Raw genomic sequence first — 14357 nt, forward strand, 5'->3', positions numbered from 1 at the left:
GGTGACATTACTGGCAAACCCCAACAACACACACACACACACACACACACACACACACACACACACACACACACACACACACACACACACACACACACACACACACACACACACACACACACACACACAGACACATACGCATACACACACACACACACACACACACACACACACACACACACACACACACACACACACACACACACACACACACACACACACACACACGACTACAAATCAGTTGACACAGAGTCTAATGTGTAAACACATGAAGTATTCCCAAAGATGAATACTTCTTCAGACCATAGCTGCAGGTACAAGTCTGGAAAAAGGTATAGATTGCCAGAAGAGATACACGTACATTTTGGATCTTTATAAGTCCAAGCCAGCTGATGTTGAATGGCCACAATTCCCGTACAGAGCAACATTTCCTTTTACATTGTCAACCCAAGGGATTTGATGTTTTAACGTTTTTATTAAGCGTATTAACCCTGGAGTCTGACCTTTGCGCAACCTGCCATGACGGTGTGAGTGCGTACTTTAATATCACACGGTGCAGCAACACCACAAAACGAGGGGGCGAATCAAACCTCCCCCCCCCCCCACCACCACCACCCTCCTGGTGGTACGCTCCAAGTTCCACAGAGGCCTTGAGGCTGGAGAAGATGGAGGAGAGACCACGGTGAAGGGGGGCAGGGGGAGGATCTAAAAAGCAGGGCAGGAGAGGAGGAGAGACATCAAACTTCTGCGGTGGTGGTGGTGGTGGGGGTGGGGGTGGGGAAGATGGTGGAGGTGGTGCTGGGGGGATTCAAACCTGGAACACAACCTCTCGGCGCTTGTGGGCGGGATCCAAGACCTCCAGAAGATCTCCCCGTCAGCCGACGGTTCAGACGAGGAGGAGCCGGGGAGGAGAAGAGCAGAGCGAGGAGATAAGAGGAGAGAGAGGAGACCCAGGTTCAGCCGAGCTCAGCCAGGACCAGTGAGGACCAGAGACGACCAGTGACGACCAGTTAGGACCAGAGAGGACCAGTGACGACCAGTGACAACCAGTGACGACCAGTGACGACCAGTGACGACCATTGAGGAACAGAGACGACCGGTGACGACCAGTGACGACCAGTTAGGACCAGTGAGGCCCAGAGAGGACCAGTGAGGAGCCGAGTGGGAGCAGAGAGAAGGTTCTAGTGGGGGTCCTGAGGGCCGTGTTGGAGGAGCACCATGCTGGTCGTTCTGCTGCTGAGCGCGCTGCTCTGTGGGGGTTGCGGCGCCGTGGTCCAGAGAGGTGAGATGAACCATCAGCCTCTTGCATCAGGTCCAGGAGTGGTCACATGACCCGCAGTGGGGGACCGGGATTGGTGGACGGGGATTTAGAAGTTAAAGAAATTAGGTTTATGATGATACCCTGCCAGGGAACGGTTGTTCGCAGGCATTTTAGTTTGGCACATAGTGAGACCGAGAGTTACCTGGGTAAAAGAGTCCTGCTTTTAGTTAAACGTATAAAGGTGGAATGAATGGATTCATCAGTTATTTATTAATTAATTTAGTCATTGAATCAATTAATTGAGATAACTACTTACTTAGTTTCTCAAAAACACTCACATAACGACTGACTATTTTGCTCATGCGTAAAATCAAAAAAAAATGACCTAAATTCTCCATTCATTCCCCTATTTCCTCTAATAGATCAATCACATTGCTAGAATCACTTAGCGATGTACAGGGAAAGCCTTCCAGGAAGGCCGGAGGGGGGCTGATTCACGGTGTGCGAGCCGTGCTCTGACAGGCTCGTATGTTGGGGCTGATCTGTGGAATCCATTTGGTAAACAGACCTGGTACTAATGGGAAGAACACACTTCCTCTCCCGTGGGCTCCGGGGGGGCCCCTATACGGCTCCTCAGGGCCCCGGCCAGGTCAATAAGAGCAGGCAGATGACACCAGGAGGCAGAGCGACCTCTGATGATAACCTCGTTCTGTAGCCCAGATAGAGCCGTCGAGAACTGGTACATTTTTCAGGGGAATGACGAGAAACGTCTTGAAACTTAAAATTGTGGTGCGGCTTTACACACACATATGAAGATATAAAAACAGGCAAACACAAACGTGAACATGTGCTTTGCGCACATACACGCGCAGACACACACACACACACACACACACACACACACACACAAGCACACACACACACACATCATCACCAAGCCCTTGCGCCTGGACGACATTTAGATTTAGTGTGTGAAAAAGGAACCTTCCAGAGAGCCTGCGCCCACCGGCTGAAGGGGGGGTCTGAGGAGGGGGGGGCTGGGGTTGATCTTGGCCCCCGATGAAGAACTGCAGTGGATTATTTATTTAATGGAGAACCTCGACACCAGGAATGTCTCTGTTTGCACACAGACGGTCAAGCAGCCCACACACATTCTAGTTCACCTTCTCTTTCTCTTTTCATTCCTTCTTTATTTTTTGGACTTAGATAATTTCGAGATTGTAGAAATTTTGTAATTTCAACGATTCTTAGGAGGTATTCTTAGTGGTCTAAGTGTTTTTGTCGGTACTTTCTATAATGTTTTTTTATTGGTGATTTAATGCTCCTAACCAAAACTTAACTCAACTAGCTGAAACCTTGTTATTTCATCTAGGAGAATTCATATTCTGCAAAACAATGTGGCAGAACAAATGTTATCCAAATGGTGAAGGAGTCCATCGATGATCTGGATCCTGTCCTGTGTTCACCATTTCATTCTGGTTCATTCAGATGGAGAAATAATCAACCAGATCAAAGGGACCAACGCGGTCCTGGACGAGATCAAAGAGCTCCTCAAGCAGCAGGTGAGCCCACCAGACCTTCACCACTTCATCACAACATTCATTCTCCACATTCACCCTTCAACCGAGTCCTGGTTATTTGGAACATCCCTCAACGATGACTTCATCATGTTTAAGTTTAAGTCTTTATGATACAGCACCAATTCTGATCCAATGTTATTAACAGTGAACTGTGTGTGTATATGTATGTATGTATGTATGTACGTATGTACGTATGTATGTACGTATGTTCGTATGTATGTATGTATGTATGTATGTATGTATGTATGTATGTATGTATGTATGTATGCATGTATGTACGTATGTATGTATGTATGTACGTACGTACGTACGTACGTACGTACGTACGTACGTATGTATGTATGTATGTATGTATGTATGTACATATGTATGTACGTATGTACGTATGTATGTATGTATGCATGTGTGTAAGGAATGTATGTATGTATTTATGGATGTGTGTGTCTCATACACAATAATGTGAATTATTGTGTAAGAGATGGAAAACCACTCTGGGGGTCCAGATCAACTATCAAAAGCAGAGCAGATCTGAAATTATTCATGAATCCCGTTCCATTCCCTTGTTTCTTCCCAGATCAGGGAGATAGTTTTCCTGAAGAACACGGTGATGGAGTGTGAGGCGTGCGGTGAGTGAAGCAGCAGAGAGCCCCCTCCGAGAGATGAGCAGTGGCTGAACAGAGGCTCCCACCATTAGCAGGCTCAGAGGCTGGGAGGGAAGGCTTGCCTCCCAGGCTCAGGTCTGATATTTGATCCTATGCTCTGTTTCTACCCACGTTTCTCCATCTCTTTCCACAAAGCCGCAAAGGACCTCTGAACGAAGACTAAATGTGATTTCCCCATCTGGGATGACTTAATAATTTCCTTATCCTAATATAGACGTTTCTAGACTCAAGATGTACAATGATTCTAGACTGGAGAATATGTACGTTTCTAGACTCGATATGTATGTGTTTCTTGACTTGAGATGTGCAATGTTTCTAGACTCAGTTTGTACAGTTCCCTTTGGTAGAATAGAGACGTGTGACATTTCTAGACTCGAGATGTACGACATTTCTAATCTGGAGTTGTTCAACGTTTCTAGACTAGAGATGTAAACTGTTTCTAGGCTAGAGATGTACAATGTTCCCAGACTAGAGATACACACCATTTCTAGGCTAGACTTGTACACCGTTTCTAGCCTCGAGATGTAAACTGTTTCTAGACTAGAGGTGTACACCGAATCTAGACTAGAGGTGTACAACGTTTTTACATTGAGAGAGGACCTTCCCCTCCGCGACCCCCCCTTCACCCACGCCGTCGCTCTTCCTCCCCCAGGGATGGGAGGGCACCAACCGCGGCCTTCCTGCGTGCCCAACCCCTGCCACCCGGGGGTGCAGTGCATGGAGACCCCCCAGGGGGTGAAGTGCGGGCCCTGCCCTGACGGCATGGTGGGCAACGGGACCCACTGCACGGACGTGGACGAGGTGAGACCACCACAGACCCGAGTTCAGGGGTCCGCCCCGTTTGCTCATTGCTTGTAGGATGTGGTGGGTTGGTTTCGATGCAAGGTCTGTCGTGATTGGCTCTAGTTTTCTTCTTTTGAAAATAATCAATGAAGTTGATGTAGTCTGATCACGGCACTGCCCATTACCTTTTGTTAAGTGAGCATGATTTAGGTTCTTGTCCAAGTTATATATGTTCATGTTAAGGGGAGGGGTTTGAGGCCTGTGCAAAATATGCTTAGAAGGTAGCCAGTTGTCAGAAAAATGCTAATCAAGCCCTAAGATCACACAAGCATCTGTTTGGAATGGTTAGCCTGTTGCGGTTAACCATCAGTTAACCAAGTTAACCTCGAGATATGGAAAAGGAAGCAAATGGATGCACCTTGTTGTTGTGTAAGAGCTGAAATCAAGAAAAATCCAAAATGTTCACAAATATAATAACACATAATCACATATTTTTGTGTTCTTAGGAATTGGCCCCTTTTGATGAATAACTTCGGGCATTTTTTCAGAAAATCCAAACAACTTGTTCCAACGGGGTCCACAATGACCCCGGTTGACCTTTGACCCGCCGCCCCCCTCCAGGGGCCGCTGTAGCTCTGACCTGTGCTTCCTGCCCCCCCCGCAGTGCACGGTGGTGCCGTGCCACATGGGCGTCCGCTGCGTCAACACGGCCCCCGGGTTCCGCTGCGGGGCCTGCCCCGCCGGGTACACGGGGCCCCAGGTCCAGGGGGCCGGGCTAGCCTACGCTACCGCCAACAAGCAGGTGAGACTCACCGGAGGAGCCCCGCCATTAGCACTCAGCTCACTAACAATGATATTATTACCCACCCCCACTCACACTGGACAACGTGTTACTGCGTTATATTTATTTATTTATCTATATGGACCTCTGGCTTTTATTTATATGCAATGTCAATTACGTGCAATGTTGCTCACTTTTTATTGACTAACTTGATTGACTTTTATTGTTTGTCTATTTTTTTTGTTTGTCACTTTGTCTGTTGAGTGACTTGGTGAGCTACTGGATACCTGAATTTATCCAAGGGGATGAATAAAGTATTTATCTATCTGTAAACTGAGAATCAATATGTGATTGTAAATATAATGAGGCAGGCAAGAAAGTGCAGTTGTTAGTGGGTTCAAAGGTCGAGAGCTACTGGGTTTCACCCCCAATGTCCGCAGCCAGCTTAAGAGGTCCAACCCAGGACTGCCATGGATCTTAACGAATCAGGAGCCGTCTGCTCAATGAGTAAAACATTTATCATCTTAGATTAGGTATTAATCATCTTGGGTTCCTTATGTTCATGATGTTCTTCTCTGTTCCTATCTGAAGGTGTGCAGGGACATCGACGAGTGCGAGAACCCCACCAGCTCTGGATGTGTGGAGAACTCAGTGTGCATGAACACACCTGTGAGTATCTCCCTGCCGACTTAGAGACAACAGCAAACGAATGGTGGATATAGAAACTCGGGAAAAGCTGATCACATTATCACTGAACTGAATGGCAAGGAAGTGCCGCTGAGAGAATTACTGTCTTACGTGTCTCTTTGTCCGTCTTTCTGCACAGTTTCTGGCAGTAAACTGTCTGTCTGGATGTGAGAATTACTTCATAATATTGCACCACTTCTGACCCTTTTTATTAACAACATTACGGTGTATGTGTGTGCATGAGTGTGTCTGTGTTTGTGTGTTTGTGTGCGTGTGCGCGCGCGCGTGTGTGTGTATGTGTGTACGTGTGCGTGTGTGTGTCTATACGTGTGCATTATTGTGTGTCCCCAGGGCTCCTACAGGTGTGGTCCGTGTATCAGGGATTACATCGGGGACCAGAAGCGCGGCTGCAGGCCGGAGCGGGCCTGTGGGAACGGACAGCCCAACCCCTGCCACGCCAGCGCCGAGTGCATCGTGCTCCGAGACGGCAAGATAGAGTGTCAGGTAGAGGACACGTCATCATACGTCTACATACCACACACTACTACCATCATACTACTACTATGACTACTACTACTACTACTACTATTACTGCTACTACTACTACTACTACTACTACTACTATTACTGCTACTACTACTACTACTATTACTGCTACTACTACTACTACTACTACTACTACTACTAGTTAGTGTGTTATGATGACCATATGCTCTGTAAGGTGACCTTGGGTGTCTTGAAAGGCGCCTCTAAATTAAATGTATTATTATTATTATTTACTACTAATACAACTACTACTACCACTACTGCTAGTTTACAAGAAAATTCTACTTATCTGAATCATTTTGGAACCATACACAATAGCACACTGTGGCTGTGAGTGCAGTGTGTGAGTTCTTTAAACGCTGTGGGTTCCCTTACCGTCTGTTCAGTGTGGAGTGGGCTGTGGCTGTGAGTGCAGTGTGTGAGTTCTTTAAACGCTTTGGGTTCCCTTACCGTCTGTTCAGTGTGGAGTTGGCTGGGCCGGGAACGGATACCTCTGTGGACCGGACACCGACATCGACAGCTTCCCCGACAACCGGCTGGACTGTCCGGAGAAGAACTGTGCTAAGGTGAGACCGGCCCGCACTAACCTGTCTGTCCCCAGAAACATGTCTGTCCGTAGAAACATTTCTGTCCTCCTTGAACATCAAGAAAGATATCTAGCCCTGCAACAAAGAAAGCAGTATGGGCTTCCTTCTGAAGTCTTTGACAAGATAGATCTCTCAGTCTTGCCTTAGAATGTTTAAATTAAATGATCAGAATGTTCCAGACGATAACATATATCCTGTTTCCCAGGACAACTGTCTGACGGTGCCCAACTCGGGCCAAGAAGACGCCGACCGTGACGGGATGGGGGACGCCTGCGATGAAGACGCAGACGGAGACGGAATCCTCAACACACAGGTCAGAGGTCAACTACTTTACTGTCTGCATCAGTAGTGACACAATCAGGGAGTCACACAAGCTAGCTTGGCGACCAGATGGGTGCTGGTGACATGCTAAGCTTATTTTCCGTTTGAGTGTGTGTGGACGATGTGAGGTGCAGTCTTGCCTAGCCCCAGAGTCCAATCAGTCTGATTCGGGCCAGGTGAGGCTGCTTAAAACAGCCATCAACCACACAGACTCCCATATTTTGATCTGTGATATGAAGTTGAAATGTCGTTTCGATCCCCAATATGCGCTGTTTACCTGTATGCACAGTATGTACCCTACCTGCTCCTTAATAAAAGGAATAGGTAAAACATCTTCGAAATCTGTAAATAAACTCCTAGAGAGACTTAAGCTTGCATTTCCTCAAATGTCATAAACCCCCCAGGGGTCAAACACAGCGACTTGATTCTAAACAAAACTGAACCAGTCCATTTAATCAATCGTAGATCCGTCCAGAGCATGGAGTCCAGCATCAGATTTTCATTGTGACTGACCCATGGCTTCCTCTTCCCCGTGTTTCTTCCTGCCAGGACAACTGTGTTCTAGTGCCCAACGTGGACCAGCGCAACGTGGACGAGGACGACTTCGGCGACGCCTGTGATAACTGCCGCGCCGTCAAGAACAACGACCAGAAGGACACCGACGTGGACAAGTTCGGAGACGAGTGCGACGAGGACATCGATGGCGATGGTCAGCGCGATGGGTCTTTCGTCCTGTTTTGATTGATTATAGTCACAACATACTTGTAATCTTATTACAAACACAAACGCAGATATATATTGTTAGGCCCATATATTATTATCATATTTTAAGGTTCATGTAAAAAGCCCTCTGATTGGCTTAGGATATAGAAAATGAGGTCTACAGAGCACTTTGAAGACACATAACCCTCATATACAGAAGAGTCCTAACACTACTCTATATAGAGTGCTCTGTAGGATATGAAGGTATAAGACACGATAGGAGCACTCGATATATCATGTGACCAGACCCTCTCCCCCCCACTGCCGTTGACCGCAGGGATCCTCAACCACAGAGACAACTGCAAGCGCGTCCCCAACGCCGACCAGATCGACCGGGACGGGGACAAGGTTGGCGATGCCTGCGACAGCTGCCCCTACGTCCCGAACCCCGACCAGGTACTAACACCACCCCGCCCGAGGGAACCAAACACGAACCAAACACACTCTCCTATACACCAAGTCCTGTAGATACCGTACTTGTTCATGTCCACTTAAACTTTGGATGTGGATGAGTGTATGGATGAGTGTATTCCCCAAAGCCTGCATTGTGAGGGGTCTAAGATACATGTACATTATGGAGAAAAGCATTATGGGTATTATCAGTCATTAACAGTGCTCTTACATTCCTTCCCAGCTGGATGTGGACAACGACCTCATCGGGGATCCCTGCGACACCAATAAAGACAGGTCAGCCGACTACCTTACCCTGAGACGCCTGGTGAAGCATTTATTAACGAGTGCATTCAGTCCCTGAGCAGAGACTTCAGTCCTCAGTGACCTACTGGTGGGGCTGAGATACACTCAAACGTATTCTGATTATTGGAGTAACCACGAACTCTGATGCATGCTGATAGCCTAGTGGGACTGAGTGTGTTCCCCGATGTTAAACGTTGGCTATGTATGGCCCTGTTTGACCCCAGCCCAGCTTCCCTTTTCTCTTTCTTTTCTTTCTGTCCCAATATAGTCTAAATTGACTGGAGATATCTGATGTGTAACGGCTGAACTTGTAGAATGAAAACTGGGAAAAAATTACCAAACATAAATATCCATATCTAAAAGAAATTAAATAGAAAAATGTAAATGACGCAACAATTAGACATTATAACGTCATTGACCCTTGACCTCCCGGGGGGGGGGGGCGGTGGTTTCCCCAGCGATGGCGATGGTCACCAGGACTCGCGGGACAACTGTCCGGCGGTCATCAACAGCTCACAGCTGGACACGGACAAGGACGGACAGGGGGACGAGTGCGACGATGACGACGACGCCGACGGGGTCCCGGACCTCCTGCCCCCCGGTCCCGACAACTGCCGACTCATCCCCAACCCCCTGCAGGAGGACTTAGATGGTACAGTCCGTCTGTCTGTCTGTCTGCAGAGTGCCTCTTTGTCTGTCTTTCTGGACAGTTTCTGTCAGTAACTTGTCTGTTTTGATGTGTGTCAGTGATGTCTGTCTGTCTCTCTACCCGTCTGTCTGTTCTCTGTCTCTCTATCATTCTGTCTGGTCTCTCTGTCTCTCTATTAGTCTGTCTGGTCTCCCTATCTCTATCAGTCTGTCTGGTATCTCTGTCTCTCTAACTGCCTGTCTGTTCTCGGTATCTCTATCATTCTGTCTGGTCTCTCTGTCTCTCTTTCAGCCTGTTTGGTCTCTCTGTCTCTTCATCAGTCTGTCTGGTCTCTCTGTCTCTTCATCAGTCTGTCTGGTCTCTCTGTCTCTCTATCAGTTTGTCTGGTCTCTCTGTTTCTCTATCAGTCTGTTTGGTCTCTCTGACTCTCTACCCGTCTGTCTGGTCTCTCTGTCCCTCTATCAGTCTGTTTGGTCTCTCTGACTCTCTACCTGTCTGTCTGGTCTCTCTGTCTCTCTATCAGTCTGTTTGGTCTCTCTGTCTCTCTATCAGTCTCTCTGGTCTCTGTCTCTTCATCAGTCTGTCTTGTCTCTCTGTCTCTACATCAGTCAGTCTGGATGTGTTTGTCTGTAAGTCCTTCCATCCACCGATCGACAGCTATCTTTCTATTCGTCTGTCTATTTGTCTGTGTATCTGTCTGCCTGTCCATCTATCTATATATATCTATGTCTGGATCTGTATGTCTTGGAGTGTGTGTGAGTGTCTGTCCTTCCGTCTGCCCGTCTGTCCCTCTATCTACCTGTCTATCTCTCTGTCTGTTGACCCGGCGATCCATAAATCTCTGTGGCCGTGTGTCCGTCTCTCTGTCCGCCCGTCCCTCCCCGCCCGTGTGTCAGGTAACGGCGTGGGTGACGTGTGCGAGACGGACTTTGACAACGACACCATCGTGGACACCATCGACGTGTGTCCGGAGAACGCCGAGGTCACGCAGACGGACTTCAGGGAGTACCAGACGGTGGTGCTGGACCCCGAGGGAGACGCCCAGATAGACCCCAACTGGGTGGTCCTCAACCAGGTGGGCCTTGAACGGGAGACACCAGAAGATCTGCCTCCTGAAGGCTCAGTTATGGTTGTACGTTGAACGGGGGTTTACGGACCCATTGCGTCCTTGCGGACCCGAAGCAGAACGAAGCGACTGCATGGTCTTTGCGTTGCGTCAACATGGAACCATAACTAAGACTTTAATCCTAGATGGGAAGTTCAAGAGTCACGTCGTAACAAGATATGTGAAAGGTTATCATAATCGTGGTCATCAGAAGACTGTAACCAGAATTTTAATTTCAATTATGAATAAAAGTATGTAAAGTGCTGCATGTGAAGAAAAAAATGACATATTTTCAAGCTTTTTCTGCTGTTTTAACCCTAAAAAGTAAAATACATCATGGAAGTATATTTAAAGAGCTATCTATCTATTGGTTATTATGGGAGACACTTAAACCTTGGTTCAGTTTCCTGAAAGTCAAATGGACAACACCTTACACCCAACTATGAAACCCAACCCATTTCTCTCTCCCCAGGGAAGAGAGATCGTCCAGACCATGAACAGTGACCCTGGACTGGCAGTTGGTGAGTCCAGGCGCTAGAGATTAACTGCTGTATAATCATCCTAAAATACCCAGGGTGCACTGCAGGAGGGCATGTGTTGCCCCTGGAGGAATGCCTCCTCTAATCCGACCATTGATGGCACACGGCTATTCCCATCCCATGATATAATCCAGAAGTGATGAGCCCATTAATAAGACATCTAAATCAGGAGTGATATTAGTGTCGATTCTAAAACAGACGTTTGAGAATCCACCGTCTTCTTCTGGAGGTGCCAGTGTCCCCCTGAAGATATCTGGGTTTGATTCCCGGCCCTGCATAATGCATCTGTGTGAATTGCTCATAATATCACTGGATGTATTTGTAGGTTCAATATCACCTCTGCATGTTAACCTGTGAGGTGAGTGTGTAATCCTACAAGTGATTGGCGCCCCTTTTAAAACGTCAGCTCCCCTTGCACCCATGATCAAAATACTTTAAAAGCAGATTTTTATAATATATCATATTTACTCCACTTGTATAAAATAGCTCACACGTCTCCCTGTTGAATCCTTTTCTATCTTTTGCCAAGGTTACACAGCGTTCAGCGGTGTGGATTTCGAAGGGACGTTCCACGTGAACACCGTGACCGATGACGATTACGCCGGCTTCATCTTCGGCTACCAGGACTCGTCCAGCTTCTACGTGGTGATGTGGAAGCAGGTGGAGCAGATCTACTGGCAGGCCAACCCCTTCCGGGCCGTCGCCGAGCCAGGCATTCAGCTTAAGGTCTGTGTGCAGGCTGTACCTCTTTTGATAGTTTTTTTGTCTTGCCAAGGACATTTTGAAACGTCTGCATTTGGACAATCTTGAAAAGGCCAATGAGTACTTTTTTGGCTGCATACCTTAGTTTGGAGTTTATGGCAGAAATAGTTTTGGATGTAGAATCACCTTAGGTGAAACTTGAGAAATACCTTCATGGCAGTTAAGAAAAGCCTTTCAGAAATAGTATTTTTTTGGCAGTTAATACTGAATAAATTCTTTGAGTCTTTGATTTCACAGAGTAAATTCATAATTATCAATGGGCATAACAGGGGCTGGAGAACAGGGTTCTGGCCCGGCTAATGGCAGAGATGAATGATTATATTATCATTTCTTCGATGCAGTTTGGCAAAATAATCTGGAAAAATAACCTATAACTTTTATAATATTCTGTATTTACAGATTTACAGATTATACTCTGAACAGCTGACCTAATTCAAATATGGAAGAGCCTACTTATCATCACTGGACCAATAAAAAAAATATGTTGGACTTTGGCCTCAATAACCCTCTGACCTCTTGTGACCAGGCTGTCAAGTCGACCACGGGACCAGGGGAGAACTTGAGGAACTCTCTGTGGCACACGGGAGACACTTCGGACCAGGTGAAGCTGCTGTGGAAAGACGCTCGCAACGTGGGCTGGAAGGACAAGACCTCGTACCGATGGTTCCTCCAGCACCGGCCTGCCGACGGATACATCAGGTAACGTTCCCTCTAGCTCGACGGATACATCTGGTAACGTTACCGCTAGCTAGACGGATCCTTCAGGTAACGCCAGCTTGAGGGATACATCTGGTTACGTTCCGGTACAACTAGCTAGAAGGATGCGTAAGAGTAATCTGTTTCAGAGGGTTCCTTCCTCTGTTCTGAAAGATTCAATCTTGTATAATTAGGCAACAGGCTTTTTCAAAATGTTTTCACGCTCTGGTGGGAAGCATTGAGAGGTGGGGAAATCCATAAAAACCTGCAATTGCTAGCATTCGTTTACAACACTGATCTGCAGATGCTTTTATTCCAAAAATATTTGGATCGATGTTCATGTACCTCCTCATCAATGATCAGGTAGGGGAGTGACATTAGGCAGATGGCTCAAGCGGGTCTTCAGGTAAACAGCACGGACAAAATGGGGTTCAAACCCAGAACCTTTCGAATGAAGGTCGTCAAAGAACCCAATCAATACTCGGCCACCCTGCCCTGTCCATAGTCTGGATAAGATGGATGGATAGACAGAGCAGTCACATCTTCTGGATGATACCCGTTATCCATCAAGCCTTTATCGTCCGTTTGTGAGTCTGCCGATACGAACGTTCTCCGTGTTTCGAACAGGGTGCGTTTCTTCGAGGGAACGCAGATGGTCGCGGACACGGGCATCATCATCGACACGACCATGAGGGGGGGCCGGCTGGGGGTCTTCTGCTTCTCCCAGGAGAACATCATCTGGGCCAACCTCCGGTACCGCTGCAACGGTGAGTCATTAGAGAGTAGCAGTAGCAGTAGTGGTGGAAGCTTACATTAGGTAGTATTCAACAAGACAGAGCAAACCAATGGAATGCAATGGTTTGATGTAATGGTTGTTTCTCATTGGATTAGATGTACATTGAACTTTGGCGTTTTCTCTATCTCAAATAGGCGTTTTATAACAATGTCAACGTTTTTTAGGCTGGTTTAGTCGTTTTGAATTGGCACCAATTGGAGCCGATTTGAATCTGCAATGACAAACACAGTGGAAATGACCCGCCAATGAAACATTTTAATTTGTTCATCGATCTTGGTGTTGAGGGATAACCTTGCTTTTGTTTGTCTTTGACCGCCTCCAGATACACTTCCTGAGGACTTTGAATCATACAGGGGCCAGCAGGTTCGGCTGTTTTCCTAGGCAACAGCTGAACGGAGACGGAGGCCAGGGAATTCTGGGAACCTTATATCCCCAAAATTAGAATTTGAAAATTCAAAAGATTCTTTAGAAGTTTTAAATGCAGAATAAGTCCAATGAGGATGGCGAATAAATAATTGTGAATCCTGAATTTTTTACGTTGTTTTTTTTACATTGATGCTAATGTTGATCCTTTGACGTTTTTCGTGCTTTTTTTAAGTCTTGATTGATATTGCCAAAAATAAATATAAATAACGATTTTCATGATCGGGAGAATTTGAAAGATTGCAAGAGTTGCAGATGATTAATAAATAATGTATTTGGAAATCCTTGTCCGTATTATATTTTATCTAAAATATATATATATTTTTTTACTTAACTGATTATTTTTAAATACTACAAAAGCCTCATATAATGTAGCTATAGATCATAATAAAAAAAACTGAAAGGCTTGTTGACACTTTTGCTGCTTAACTTATCGGGTTTTGCATTGTATTTAAAAATCAAAATTGAGAAATAATTATAATTACATAAACACGCAGAAATGGGCTTAAAAACATCTTGAAGACAGTGTTGAGTCATTGTGCATTTCCAGCACAATTTGATCAAAAATGACAACGGACATTTGTACGGACGTATGTACAGAGAAAAAGTCTGTCGTCCACATTCAATTTTGTTGACATTTTCTTTTATATAATAAACAAACAGTTCACATGAGGAGATTCACACTGCAACAAATAAATACTACAGAACTTGTACTAGGACT

At 46.2% G+C, this 14357-nt stretch overlaps 1 protein-coding gene across 1 annotated transcript; it reads left to right on the forward strand.

Annotated features, from left to right (window-relative positions):
• Positions 1-948: 948 nt before the first annotated feature.
• comp (cartilage oligomeric matrix protein) lies at positions 949-13850 on the forward strand. Its single transcript, XM_030373432.1, has 19 exons — positions 949-1282; positions 2750-2823; positions 3416-3467; positions 4156-4304; positions 4951-5088; positions 5659-5736; positions 6106-6258; positions 6762-6866; positions 7093-7200; positions 7758-7917; positions 8248-8366; positions 8605-8657; positions 9125-9318; positions 10212-10390; positions 10893-10941; positions 11489-11685; positions 12248-12420; positions 13045-13184; positions 13536-13850. Exons 1-19 carry the CDS (start codon positions 1219-1221, stop codon positions 13592-13594), a joined length of 2244 nt encoding a protein of 747 aa, XP_030229292.1. The 5' UTR covers positions 949-1218; the 3' UTR covers positions 13595-13850.
• Positions 13851-14357: the final 507 nt, after the last annotated feature.

This window comes from Gadus morhua, chromosome 12 (assembly GCF_902167405.1).
Source record: "Gadus morhua chromosome 12, gadMor3.0, whole genome shotgun sequence".
NCBI classification, from domain to species: Eukaryota; Metazoa; Chordata; class Actinopteri; order Gadiformes; family Gadidae; genus Gadus; species Gadus morhua.